Consider the following 14304-nt stretch of genomic DNA (forward strand, 5'->3'; position numbering starts at 1 on the left):
TTCAAGAAGAGCTAGTTCAGCTGGAGAACTTGAATTTGGAGGGAGCAGCAGTTGAACCATCACTAGGTAGGGATCTGTCGAGCGGGGTGAGCACAGGTTTGAATCAGGAGGCATAATCTGGTTGCAGGGAGCAGAAAAATGAAGGCATTGGGTGAGAACTGAGCAAACAGAATGTCATTGGTTCTAAGACTACCTCTTCTCCACAACCAAACTCCACCTCTTTGCCTTATAGGGAAGGAAGAAAAAAAGAAGATGATTCAACACTGGGACAGGATGAATAAATCAACGAAAGTTTAAGGCTTCAACCATTGGCTGGGGATTTAGACACAGGGTCTTCTCTTGAGAAAGAAAGAGGGTCTAATAGGCAGGAAAATCAGGACAATGAAATGATGAATCAAGGCAGCAGTTCAGTTTATATAACAAGTCAGAATGAGACTGAGTAGAATATTTCGTTCTAAGTTCATGTGGACACCTAGGACTTACCCTTGGTAGACTGGTTATCAGGTTTCTGTGGCAATAAAAGACTTGGGGTGGGAAGAGGTGCATTTTTCCTGCTCTTAGACTGTGAAATGATCACACTGTGGGTCTAAAGCTTTCTCTGGGTCCCAGGAAACAAAGTGATACTACTCCTCTAAGCTCCTGGGATCTTGACTTTTAGAGTTGGGACTTTTAACATATATATTAAAAATTATATGAATATATATAATTTTTTCTCACTTCATTTTCTGTTGTAAGTTTTCCACACTTTTTCATTGAATGAATTTAGTGCCCAAAAAAGCCCTGCGCCTCTGAAGTTTGACTTCATAAAAGTTATTTATTGGAGTTAAGATTGAATAAAATCAAAATAAGAAATGGTTCAGAAAACTACCACAGATATTCATTCATTTATTCAGTCGAAATCCCACTCTGTACAAGTACTGGGGAAACAGATTAGCACCCGTGACCCCGAGCTTCAGGAAAGTCAGATTCTAAGTGCACGCGTGCGTGCGTGTGTGCTCAGCCATGTCTGATTCTTTGCAGCTCTGTGGACTGTAGCCACCAGGCTCCTCTGTGTGGTTTTTCAAGCAAGGATACTGGAGTGGGTTGCCATTTCCTCCTCAAGGGGATCTTCACAACCCAGGGATCGAACCTGTGTCTGCTGTATTGACAGGCAAATTCTTTACCACTGCACCACCTGGGAAGCCCTAAATTCTAACTAGGAAACACAATTAAACAAAGAGAATAGTATCATAAGATAATTGTGAAGTGAAATTTTAGCCAAGAGGTGGTTGTATTAACTTCCCCAATATAAAGATCCATGCAGTAAATTTGTCTTAAATAAGAATTGTTTCTGTTCATAAAGTGATAAGCTCTTTTTGCCAGAAAATTAAAAAGTCTATAATGCTTTTTTACCTTTGTCTCCTGTAAACCCAGCGCTATGGTTAATTTCCCGTTTTATTAGTTACTCTCAGCCTTAATCTCTTACTCAGTGTCTTAATTTATACTTATCTTTTGCTTTAAGTCACCTCAGAATCCTTTTCTTAATTAATGGCAGAGGATAAATAACAAATCCTCTGTCTTCTCTGGTTCTTAGTATGCTGCCTAGCCCAGCTGAACTTATAATAATGCTCAGTAAATTGTTTTTGATCCTAGATTTATATAGAGATAAGTTGTCAGAAGCAGATCTCAAATGGTGTTGTGTTGGGTCAGAAGAAAGTGGCATCTGGGCATTTGTACAGAGAGCCACACAATGGAGCAAAGCAAGGTGGATGGGAGAACAGAGCTGACCAGCAAGGACATTTAGAGCAAGTGTGTTTCAATGTCTAGGAGGTACAGTTTGTGACCTTGAAGTTTTGGACACTTAGACCATTAATGAAAATTGATCAGTGAATGTAGAAAATAGAGTAAGAAGATATTAAAATCTCAAATCAAGAGAAGTAGCCAAACTTAACCCTAACCCCAAACTTCATTTTCTGTGATTAAATTGAACAAGTTAAATCTCATATCCTCTAGGAATTAGTTTGCACGTTTATATATTTATTAGTGTATTCAGATCTCTTCCTACTTTTACATACCTTACTTGAATTAATCTCATAAGTTTATTAAAGAGCATTAGAATACAATAAAAATTTTAATTACTATTATAGTGACAATTTAATAATTGAGTCAAATGATTAAAAAGTGTCCTAGCATCTAATAGGCTTAGCTTATGTCTAAATATACGAGACAGCAAAAGAGACACTGATGTATAGAACAGTCTTATGGACTCTGTGAGAGAGGGAGAGGGTGGGAAGATTTGGGAGAATGGAATTGAAACATGTAAAATATCATGTATGAAACGAGTTGCCAGTCCAGGTTCGATGCACGATACTGGATGCTTGGGGCTGGTGCACAGGGATGACCCAGAGGGATGAAATGGGGAGGGAGGAGGGAGGAGGGTTCAGGATGGGGAACACATGTATACCTGTGGCGGATTCATTTTGATATTTGGCAAAACTAATACAATTATGTAAAGTTTAAAAATAAAATAAAATTAAAAAAAAATAAATATCCATAAATCTTGATATCTAATTTCTAGGATCTTATCTTCAAATTTCTTTACTGCATTAATTAGACATCTGAATTAGAAGAAAAGCTTGAATTTGTCTTTCTAGAAGAGAGGCATTAGACAGAAAGACTGAGTACACTCAGCTTTCTCTTCCAATAGAACGTTCCCATGTTGACTTCTTTCCAGTGATAAGGCATCAAGGGATTCTTTATAATTATAATATTGAATTCCTAAGAGTATCCAGTAGCTGTTTGCTAACAACAAAGAAACCTCGACTTTCTCTGTAAAGCGATGTCCTATACGTTGTAATAAAATGATATGAAACCCTACCCTACGTTGTCTTTGTTGTATTACTGCTCAATTTACATCAGAAAAAAGATTCCTAGTTCCAGTACCATTAATAAAGTAATATAGTTTCTGCCACTATTACAGATCTGCACTATTACAGACTCAGCCTTAAGTTTTCAATTTTGTTTCCTGTTGCACATTTTAGGACACCTATCAAAATGTTAAATGTATTCATATTTATGTCCTAGTTTTAAATATGTAGTAATATATTAGATATATTTGTGTGTGTGTGTGCTTAATTGTGTCTGACTCTTTGAGATCCCATGGACTGAAGCCCACCAGACTCTTCTGTCCATGGGATTTTCCAGGCAAGAATACTGGAGTGAGTTGCCATTTCCTACTCCAGTGGATCTTCCCAATCCAGGGATCAAACCCACACGTCCTGAATCTCCTGGTCTCCTGATTTGGCAGGTGGATTCTACCACTGTGCCATCTGGGAAACCCACAATGAGCATATTATAAACCTTAATATTTGATAACACTTGTGTTTTCTCTAAGATCTTATACTAAACTCTCAAGCAGAACAGATACTTTCATTTCTGATTGCTGTGGTAGAGACGTCTCTTACTCTAATAGAACCTTGTCATTGCTATTATCAAAGAATCCATTTTATCTGTCAGCTAGCCATAGACGTTGTTGGGTCAAGAACAATTCTTAACAGTTCGTAACAGTGTCACTGAAATTGAGCATTTTAAATGAAACTAGTATTTATGAATGTCTTGCAAATCAGAAGGCAGAGACATTATGTTCAGCAGCAGCAACACTAATGCTTAAATGATACTGTGTACCAGGCACTGTCCTAAGCATGTACTTCATGTAAATATACTTTATCTCATTCAATCATTATAACTTTGTAAGTACTGTTATCATCCCCATTTTACAGATGAGAAACATGTAAATATATATTTTTTCCTTTAAAACTGTGGCCTCTCCACTTTACAGCAGAAACTCACACAACATTGTAGAGCAACTATACTCCAATAATTGTTTTTAAAGTGTACCTCTCCCTTTGTCACAGTAAGCTCCTCCATCAAATTCCTGCGCAGTGTGCATGTTATATGATACTATTGGGCTTCCCAGGTGGCGCTAGTGGTTAAAGAATCCACCCGCCAACGCAGGAGACATGAGACACAGGTTCAGTCCCTGGGTCAGGAAGATGCCCTGGAAGAGGAAATGGCAACCCACTCCAGGATTCTTGCCTGGAGAATCCCATGGACAGAGGAGCCTGGAGGGCTACAGTCCATAGGGTCACAAAGAGTTGGACCCAACAAAGCACAGGACTCTTAACTATGGTGACTCTTATCCGTAAAACAGTCTCCTGGTTTTTCATGTATTTCAGGACTCAGTTCTTATTTCTCTGTTGAATTACATGATCACTTAGTTTTTATTCTCTAGCCTCTTTGCTGCTTATTCTTTTTTGTGCCTTCCAAGCAGACTTTCTGTTTAAATCAATTCTTAATTACCCAAACTACTGAAGGGGAAAGAAGGTGTGGAAAATTTAAAATAACAGGCAATCCCCAAATCATTTTTAAGTTTTGAATATGTTTTGATGTGGTGTTCTGGAAATTCAGTTTAAGCAGAAAAATTGAAAACACTATGAAAATCTGGAAAGCAGATGAGTTTCCTTGGCCAAGCCTCTGGTTGGCTCTTCTTTGTTGCTTCTTCCATGCTGGAAATAGATGGCTGTCTTCTAATACCGACTAAATGGAATTGACCTTTCAAGTCTTCCTGGAACAATCTCTGCTATCAGTGTTTGCTCCTTCGCACTGTCCACACCACTGGAAATGATAGCTATGTAACGTAGCACCTACCAAGTACCATACATTGCTTTAGTGCTTTATCAATATTAATCATGTAATCCTTATGATGGAAGTATTATTACAATCCTCAGTTATGTATGAGGAAGCAGCAAAATATTAAGTATAACTAAGATCACACAGCCAGTAAGTTATGGATCCAGAATTTAAACCTAGACTGTGGAACTCCAAAGCCCACACTCGTGACCAGTATGCATACTGCCATTCAGAAGAGAGCATTTGTTTAGGATATAAACAGATTTGTTCATTAAGCATTATTTTAGCTAGTCATTGTACAGCTTACGGTAGGTATTATTAGGCCTATTTGCAGATGAAGGAGTCAGAAAGGTTGAGGAACTTGTCCAAAGCTGTACAACAAAGAGGAGTCAGAATCAAAATTCATTCAGTTTGTAATTGAAATCCCATCTCAGAATCAATGAATTTACCATGAAACATTCCCTCTGATGGGTTTTGGGAAACATACATGACATATTTTTCTAATAAACTAGAATTTTTTAATTAATGAAGGAACTTTCCATTTAAAGAAATTGTTTATATTTCAAAGCACAAACTTCTTTGATAAGATATATATCTTACCTGACAAAATTGAGGATATACTTTTAAAAGCAAAAATCACACATATTGTACAGATTTATATCAGGAAGAATAAAATTTCATTATTCAGTGCCTATCACACTGTTAAGGCATATCAAATATTAGGTGATAATACTCTAAAATTGTTTTTCTACATTTTTCCTATATATTAGAGGAAATATAAGTTTAAATATTGTAACAAAATGAAACTATGGTTGCTTGGTCCTCTGTATTTTACTTACTATAAATTGGAGTTTATATTTCACTGTGAATATCAGACCACTCAAAATTCTCATATTTGAAGTTAAAATTGGAAAAGGAAATGTTTGAGTACCTATAATTAACCTAATACTTCATGCCTTTACGATTTATTATAAGTGTTTCACCTGATACCTAATTCTTGAAAAGTTACGAGATTTTTATATTGCTTTGATTTTATATTATGCTTTCTCCATGTAAATAGTTAAAGTTTTTATAAAAGTTTAGGTCTCAATAAAGATGATCAAACAACTTAATGACAGATTTTGTTAAACTTTAGGAAAAGAAGTCTTACTAAATAAACTGAAACTAAAACTTAGCAGTATAGAAAGCACTAGAAATGTGAAAAAAATAAGCTATGTTTATCCTCTGTAGTCTCATATTTCTCTCCATTGGCTATATAAACCAGTGTCTAAAGATATCTTTGTCCTTTTAACAGTCAAATAAACAGCTTTAAATAGTGGACTTTATAATAGAAGTCTGATTTTCTTATTTTATGTAGTATTTTTCCAGGGAAAGTTTGTATATCAATAGCTAAAAGAAAAATGATATGTTATTTTTAATATTAGGAGCGTTCACTACATACTTGATAGAAAATACATCTGCAGCTAAAAATTGTAATCCAGAATTCCAAAGTGGAAGGCAATTAAAGTAAGTATATTAGTAGATGTTTACAGAATTTTTCTTATTTGCTTGGCAGTGTCTATATTATACTTCCTGCCATTATTTTTCCTGATTGAAATATAATTTTTATCTTCTTTTAAGTTTCGAAATAATTTTGTACTCAAGTAGTCCTTTGAAAACCTGGTAATTGAATGCTTCTGATGTAGCCTCATAAAGCATCTGACTTGCCTTCAAGACCATTTGAGAGGGACAGAGCTTTGTGTAGTAGCCCTTAAGCTTATTGTACATTCTAATCAGATTTTAGAGTGATTTTGGACATACAGATACTAACTTTAAAAGAAAAACTGCTCCAAATATCAATAGGTTAGCCACTATGGAGAATATTCTTTGGTGACTGGATGAGTTTTAGTCTGAGAATGATGACTCTAATTTTATATCTTGAATTATTTCTCCCGTGACATTTTCAATTATTCCCTGTTCAAGAACAGTATTCCTTTTTTCTGGATTTTTATTTCCCTTTCGTACCAAACATACAAAAAACTGACCTTCTGAAATGTCAGCAGAATTCAGCTATGCCAGAAAGTTTTAAGAAATCTTTATTTGCACAACCTTAAAAGTGATGCTGGGTGTTTCTCCTGTGATGCTTTCTTCCCTTTTGCTGCACTCTAGATCCCAGAAAGAGTTTTTAACTCTTAAAAATAACCCATTTTAAGAATTCTCCCTAGCTCATAAAAATAACACATTTTAAGAATTCGTGGGAAGTGTATGGTATTCATCAGTATATATTTACTGTCTGAAGCTGATATAGCTGTAAGGTTTTTCAGATCCAATTGATCTATTGCGCATGTTCCCTCCCTAGGTTGCTGGACGTGCTTCTATTTGCATAAGGCCCTGGGCAAGGTTCTTTCTTGCATTGATTGGCCTGTCCAAGGCAGTCTGATGTGTTCTTGCATTGATCACTTTGTCTTTTCTTGGAAGACAGTGTTACACTGAGTTCATCTCAAAACATTCTAGGGAGAAGGTAAAACTTGACTGCAGATGTCTCAATTTTATTCAGATGTTCTTTTGAGTGTAGGTTCTTTTTGCTAGGATAAGTATCTCTTTTTTTTCCCCCCTTGCCTAATTTGGATGTTTCTTCAGTTTGAGTGCACTGTAGACTAGATTATATTTGAAAAAGCTGTGTTAAAGAAAATTGCCAGAGTATATGCCACTTATCTTGTACTACTTTTGTTTTAAAAACAGTGTATCTCTCTTCCAGCTAAAACTATTTTCTTTAAAGATAATCCCTTAAACCTAGACATAAACTAAAAAATTTACTGGTGTTTGTGATAGGTTACCACTTATCTTTACTAGCTTTACAGATTCCTTAGTTTGAGTGGAAATGCATTGCTTTATGTGTTTAAGAAAATAAGCAGCTTTGTTAGTTTCACTATCAAACAGTTGTCCAGAATGGCTTGTATGTTACTACTGATCATTGTTAGTTATGTTCATCTGAATAGTATAAACTTGTCAAATGTGGAAATTATTAAGCAGCTACATATCAAGTATAAGTGAAATACACTATCATAATGTAGTTGCACATTATTTGGTGACAATGGAAACCTGAGTTTTAGGATTCAGTCTTCAACCAAATCTGTAAGAAACTGAGCAGTAAATGTTTTACAGTTAAACACTCTTCATTGGCTGGTCCTTAAATCAACATTTGTATTGTCTGCCAGGGAACATATTTGTCTACACAGCTAATTATCAAGAAAATGTCCATTACCCACAACCTATTTACTACATCTTGAGTAAGGGACTGGTGAGACAAACCTGGATGCAGGGCAGTATCCTCCTCCTGACCAGCTTGCTATTTCATCCAAGCCTATGTGAATTTATAAGAAGGTTTACTTTTGGCCAAGATTTAGAAATGTGTCATGGCTGAATTTGATTATTGTGCTGTTAGTGATTAAACTCTGCTACAACCCCTTAATGGTTTCAGAAAGCATATTTAGTAACACTCACTACAAATCAGGACGTTTTCATCTATGCTCTTTTATTTTCATTAAACAGGTCACTATTTCTGAAAATTGTTAAAGTATAGAAATTAAATTGAACAGAAAAACATCACATCCGTTATTTCACTCAATTGTCTTGCTGTGGCATCACTCAGTATATCACAAGCCACAGAAACCTTCTTTTAATAATTCTGTTTTATAAACTTTGATAGTAAAATATTAGGAATCATGTTTCGTTTGCTTCACAAGTGCTAGAATTCATGCTTTAAAATTAAACCTGGAATGAATTAAATGTCTATTATATAAGAGCAATAAGCACGTCAAGTTGTTAGATGATGTCATTTGCTCCCTTAAGGGTGTTCTCTAAAAGCTGTAGCATTAATCAGGGATATACATGAGTTATATGAAATTTACTCAGCAAGTAGAAGTGTTGGTAATCAGAATTGTTATTGATGTAAATAACATATATTGGAAAATAAGGCCTTATATTGAAAATATTAGATTTGTGGATGATTGGAACTTAACTAAAAGGTCTAAAATGTTAATCATATTTGTATGTGAATTATATAAGTTGAAAAAAGTACTCATAAAATAGTGACATAATTATTTTTTGAAGGTTGGCTATAAATTTGGTAGTTTGGGAAAATTTTGTGCAAATACCTATGAAAAAGGCCTAGAAAAGTATTAAAATGTAAAAACCTCTTTAAGTACTTAGACACAGCTCTTGAACACTGAATCCAATCTGTGGATATTACATTGGATATTACATGGATATTACATTGCAACTTGTGTTCAGTGCGTCTCAACTTGGTGCAAGTAAAGCTCTCTGAAGTGGAATTGTATAGTGTTTGCACATTTTTTCCAGCTAAAATGAAATGTGCATCATCTTGCATAATTTACTTGTCTCTGGTGGTTGAATTTGCATATCTGAATGAGTGAGTATATATCTTAAGCTCCTGTTAGATGTAAAATAATCTCATGAGTAGAAGAGAGCTCTTTTACCTCAGAAGTCTGAAGGGTCTATATTTCACAGCAACTCATGATCAAACAAGCTAATTCAGATGCTGGAAAGTGCTTTTGCGTAGCTATGTTGAAGAACCATTGACTGCATACAACCAACACGTGTATGGTGCCACAGAAGATCCAGTGAAAACCCCTCATAGACTGAACGACAACCCTGAATGCAAGTGACATGAGCAACTGCGAATAAGTATAAATACACCCTTGAGCTGGCCAGGCTTTCTGCTCTATAATTCAGTCACAGTTGCTGTATTTCTTCCCCCTAAATTTATACTACATAATCAGCTTCATGTATGGACACAGCTGAAGAAATATAATTCATTTTTGGGTAGGGGGAAAAAGGATATTGACTTCTGGTGTAATTACCAGGATGTAGTATAATGTCTACTGTTGTTTTATTATTATTATTATTATTACTTCTCAAGTAATAATCTAGGATCTAAGAGTAGAAAAGTTCTCCAGACTCCTCCTTGCATGGAAGGATATGGAGTTCTAAGTCCAAAGTATGTTCGCTGTGCTCAGACTCTAAAAGATGTCTGGGAAAACTAGAGGGTTTTGCTGTAAGGTCCTGGTAAGCATAAAGATAGTGAAATAGCTGGTACAAAGTTGTCCAGTGAAATCCATTACTTTTTCCCACGTGTCAGGAGGAAACAAGGAATTTCTAAAAAGCTTTCAAGCTAATGGGTTTTCAAATATAGGAATAAAAAAATTTTGAATCATAGAAGGAAGGATACAATGATTTCAGTCCTCTTCTTAACTATTTCCCTTTGATAAAGCTTCATATATTTATTGGTAATTGCTAGAAGTTACCACGTTTCTAGTGTAGCATATTGTAAATCTAAGAATTTCTAATAATACCACAGTAACTTTGTAGTAAAAACAATTAATAATTAATTATATATTAAAGATATATCTCTTCATAAAATTTCAAAATGTATTCTTGTTCATTTAATGAGCAAAATTTGATATTTCATCATGAAAGATATGCTTGTATATTTCCTGTCATTCATTATGATATTATTTTATCTCTGGTTGCTTCAGACTTAAGTTTTTGTTGTAGCTATGATTTTTAACTCTCAATATATATAAAAGTTGCAGATTTTTCAAGAAAATAAAATGTAAAATATAAGTTAAATAAAATATATTTGATTTTAGGCAAAAATGTTACCTTTCTGAGGACAAAACATAAATAAAATATTATATAATTTCTGAATAAAATAATCATTTACTACCTTTCCTCTTACACTCCCTAACTCATGGGCCATGATAATAAAAATGAACAATATATGTTGGCTAATAAGCAAGTACTAACCACAATTGGCAAAAAATGAGCGTGTCCAAATGATATTTAAAATACCTGTGGCTAAAGAAATTATGTCAAAAGACTAGTATTCGTTTTTTGCCCTTTTTATGTTTTCTAACTTTTAATAATATCTAATCATTCCTGAAAATGTAGTAGTTTTGCTTTATCATCTTGAAAAAAATGTTTTGATTATAATGAGAGTTATTGACTAAAAATTTGATACATGTGTATGATTGTTTAACTATGTGGAAACTCTTACTGAGTAATCTTTACAGATACCATATGCATGAAGAGGCACATACTTGTTAGATACCAGAAAAAATATTCATGTTAAGAAAATACCTTCCCTTGAAATGATCTTTTATATTCTTTTTCTGCCTCTAAACACTTTACAGAAAGCTTCTTGTTTGTAGTTATTTAGAACTCAGATGCAAAAGAAAATTTGTATTTGAACATTTTTATGTAGGCTTTAAGAAACTAAAGCTAAAACTCATATTTTAAAATTTATCTTTGTGTTGGTGTCTGTGTACACGTATTTCTAAACTTTTATCTAAGGTATTCTGTAAAGGAATCAAATGCAATCAGTGGGCATGTTAATGCTGATAATAGAGTATATGAGTTGCAGACCTTTTTCTTTTTTTTTTAAACTCGTGGGAATAATAATAGCTCCTAATCACTATCTCTATTGGTCTGTATATAAACCTAGCTTTACTGTCTTTCTGCTTCTAATCCAGCATCTTTTTCATGCAACAGGCATAGACGTACTTACCTTTTCCTTTTTCTGTAACAAGAAAAATTCGGCCCCAGACATTTATTCAGATGTCCCCCAAATCAGCACATATAGAAATGTGCTGGGTTAAGTCTAAAAATTCTTAATTTTTATCTCCCAAAATGAAAGCTTTTCTTAACAGTGTTGTGTTATTTCTTAATCTTTAGAACTTCTCTCTCTCTCTTTTTCTTGGGTCTTTTGGCAAGTAACATAGGTGAGCTCTGGGATGCGGTTGAAAATCTCATATCACTCTATATCTACATCAGTAACAACCACCAGATATTCTAGAGTTGAATTAAAGATAAAACTGTAAGTATCCCTGAAAACAAAAACTTGTAAAAGAGGTAAAAGAAGGCAGCTTCCTAAAACAATGTTTCTACCTGTTGAAGGAAATTACGTGATGTGTAGTATATTCTGCAAGTGTTCTGCCAAATTAAAAATCCGGCCTCTCCCCCTCAAAATTAGGCACACAACTTTGATTTTTCACTATCACCTATTTAAGCAGGTACCTACTTTTACTGATTAAGGATAAAATTTCATTTCCTGTGGAAATTTTTCTGAGAAGTAACTCGTACTTTTTGATGTAACAAAATAGATATTAATACAGTTAACATGGCCATAAATATGTTCATCTGCATTTATATACTTGCTAATGTCACCCAAGAAGGTTATTGTTGTTCTCTAATCATTTAAAAATTTAACAGTCCTGCCAAAGTTAAACTTTTAGCAAAACTTAGTAGCGGACATTTTAGAACTAATTTTTAACCAAATTTAAACAGCTGAAGTGTCAGCTTCTGTTTTAACCAGAAGTTTTTGTTAAAGTCCTAAATACCTATCTACGCTTATCATTTGGACATTGAGTTTATGCCTAATAAACAACTGCATTTACACCTTCCTCATTTTAAAGGTGGAGCAATTTAAATGCACATTGCAATCTTTTCATAAAAGCCTGATTATGCTCCTAGCTTTTTAAAATGCAAAGCAAGTAGTATCTGCATTATTGGTTTATGTGGAAAGTAGCTAACAGTTTTCTATATAAATGCATTTTTTAAATAGCTTGGAACTTATCTTTTGAGTTGTGCTTTTATTCGAATGAAATTATGCAATAGGTTTTCTATTAATTTGTTTCCTATTAATAGTTTATTTGAGACATATAACCTAGGCATCTTAGGTTTTTATTCTTTCTTGTTTATCATTTTTATTTATATTGGTGCTTTCTTTTTCCTTTTTTTTGGTCTCCATTTATGAATTCTATGACAAAAATTGCTGTTAGTAAATTAGTGACCTAGACAGTATTTAATAAAATAAGCTTACTTACCTTTTTGTCAAAAATGTCACTGTATAGATACCTCATTGGTCTTAGTACAGCTTTTAAGTTTTCTTATCGATTATATCAGAAAAATTTCCCCAAATTGAAATGCCATAAAATCTATGTACTTTTTTTATAATATTTGAATTTCCTGTGTTGCATTTTCTTCTAAAGACAGTTGTGTATTTTATTTATTTGCATTTGAAACTTAGGATCCAATATTCAGAGATGGCACAGTAAAAGTTGCAGTGTTCTCTAGTATAGGCTAGTTATGCTGGCCTCTTATTACGAAAAAAAAAAAAAAAAGAGAGAGAGAGAGAGAGAAATGTCTGAATACCCATTACAAGTTTAATTATAATTTCGGCTGGATTTGAAACCTTCGGACTCTGTCCTGGCCACTCCATTCTAGCCATTCAGGCCATGCTGCCTGTATTGTGTATTCAGCAGTTCCTATTAGACGTCTTCACAGTGAGTGATTCTGCTGGGCTTGCTGACACCCGCTTCATGCATGGCCTGCTGTGCTGGGTGGAATATTTTTTCTGAGCTGCCTGGAACATTAAAGACATCTTGGCCATGTCAGACTGTGTACAGTGTGTGCGCGTGAGTGCATGTGCGCGCGCTCCTGTGAGCACGCATTCCTCAGCAAATCAGTATTAAATAAATGATTATATGGTATGACTTTATATACATGTAAATTTTAAAATTTGAATAACGATGGATTTATAATTTATCACATGCAAATATTTTTAATAATTTTATTTCAGTTAACATTAGCAACTTTTCTTTTAGCTTTTATTGTCTGTGGTTATTGACACTAGGGGGCACTGCTTATCCTCCGTTGCCTCTTTCTTCAGGAAATGAGTAAAAATACTCAGCTGATCTCTGGGCTCCTACTTTAATTAACAATTGAATTTAGAGAACTCTAGGCTGTTTAATTCTTTGTTATTTTGGTTTTATTTCTAATGCTATATGTACTGCTGACAAAGAGGGTGGAGCTATTAGTTCTCACACACAAATACAGTATCCAGTATCCCATACAGTAACTTTTTTTTTCTTTTCCATTGGAAATGTCATTCTTGGCAAAACCAGAAGGGCAAGTTTGCCCAGTGATGAGGTTTAGATCCCTTGCCAGCTGTGCTTCTAGCCAGCAAGTGTGATGAACAGCTTTAGAAATCAAGTGAGAGAAAGCATTTGAGAGTTAGTGTGATTCATTTGGATAAAGGTCAAGAAAAAGATAAGCAAAGCATAGGAATAAAGACCACAGATAGCAATAATTTGTACCTTTTGCTTATATAAATCCCAGTGATACTATTTGTAATTTTCAGGCATGTTCTTAATTCAAAAGTGGTCTGCAGTTCTTCCAAACTATTTTAAAGAGTGTATTTAATCTTCTGTTTCAGCACTTGCAAATGAGTAGAGGAAAACTGGATATGCTACCATTCATAACTATATTTATAGATTAGAGCTGTGGTTACTAGCTGATAATAAAGTGATAACATAATTAACTAAACTTTTTCAACTGGCAATATATTTTGATCTACTTAAAAATATAAATATTTTATTCATTTTTTAGAATCTTAACATCTACTCTAGACTTAAATACTCATGTTTCAAACTACAGAACTACCTGGAATCTCTAAGAATATTGGTGACTTTATGTTATTTTTTAAAGTAAAACTCTCTTTTCCCTCTCTTCCTTACATCCCCTGCAAAAGTGGAAAGCAGTCAGTAGCCTATAGAATATAGAAAAATGTTTTTG

At 34.1% G+C, this 14304-nt stretch overlaps 1 protein-coding gene across 15 annotated transcripts in view; it reads left to right on the forward strand.

Moving 5' to 3' along the window:
* Positions 1-14304, forward strand: part of FAM172A (family with sequence similarity 172 member A) — a 414351-nt gene that overhangs the window by 241948 nt on the left and 158099 nt on the right. Inside the window, exon 9 of one of the 15 annotated variants that reach the window (XM_044947300.2) lies at positions 233-1089. The exons of the other annotated variants lie outside the window; for them this stretch is intronic. Coding sequence (XP_044803235.1) covers positions 233-256 — 24 coding nt within the window. The 3' untranslated portion in view covers positions 257-1089. Of the gene's footprint in view, positions 1-232; positions 1090-14304 lie in introns of those variants that run through there. 15 annotated transcript variants of the gene reach the window in all.

Source organism: Bubalus bubalis, chromosome 9 (assembly GCF_019923935.1).
Source record: "Bubalus bubalis isolate 160015118507 breed Murrah chromosome 9, NDDB_SH_1, whole genome shotgun sequence".
NCBI lineage: Eukaryota > Metazoa > Chordata > Mammalia > Artiodactyla > Bovidae > Bubalus > Bubalus bubalis.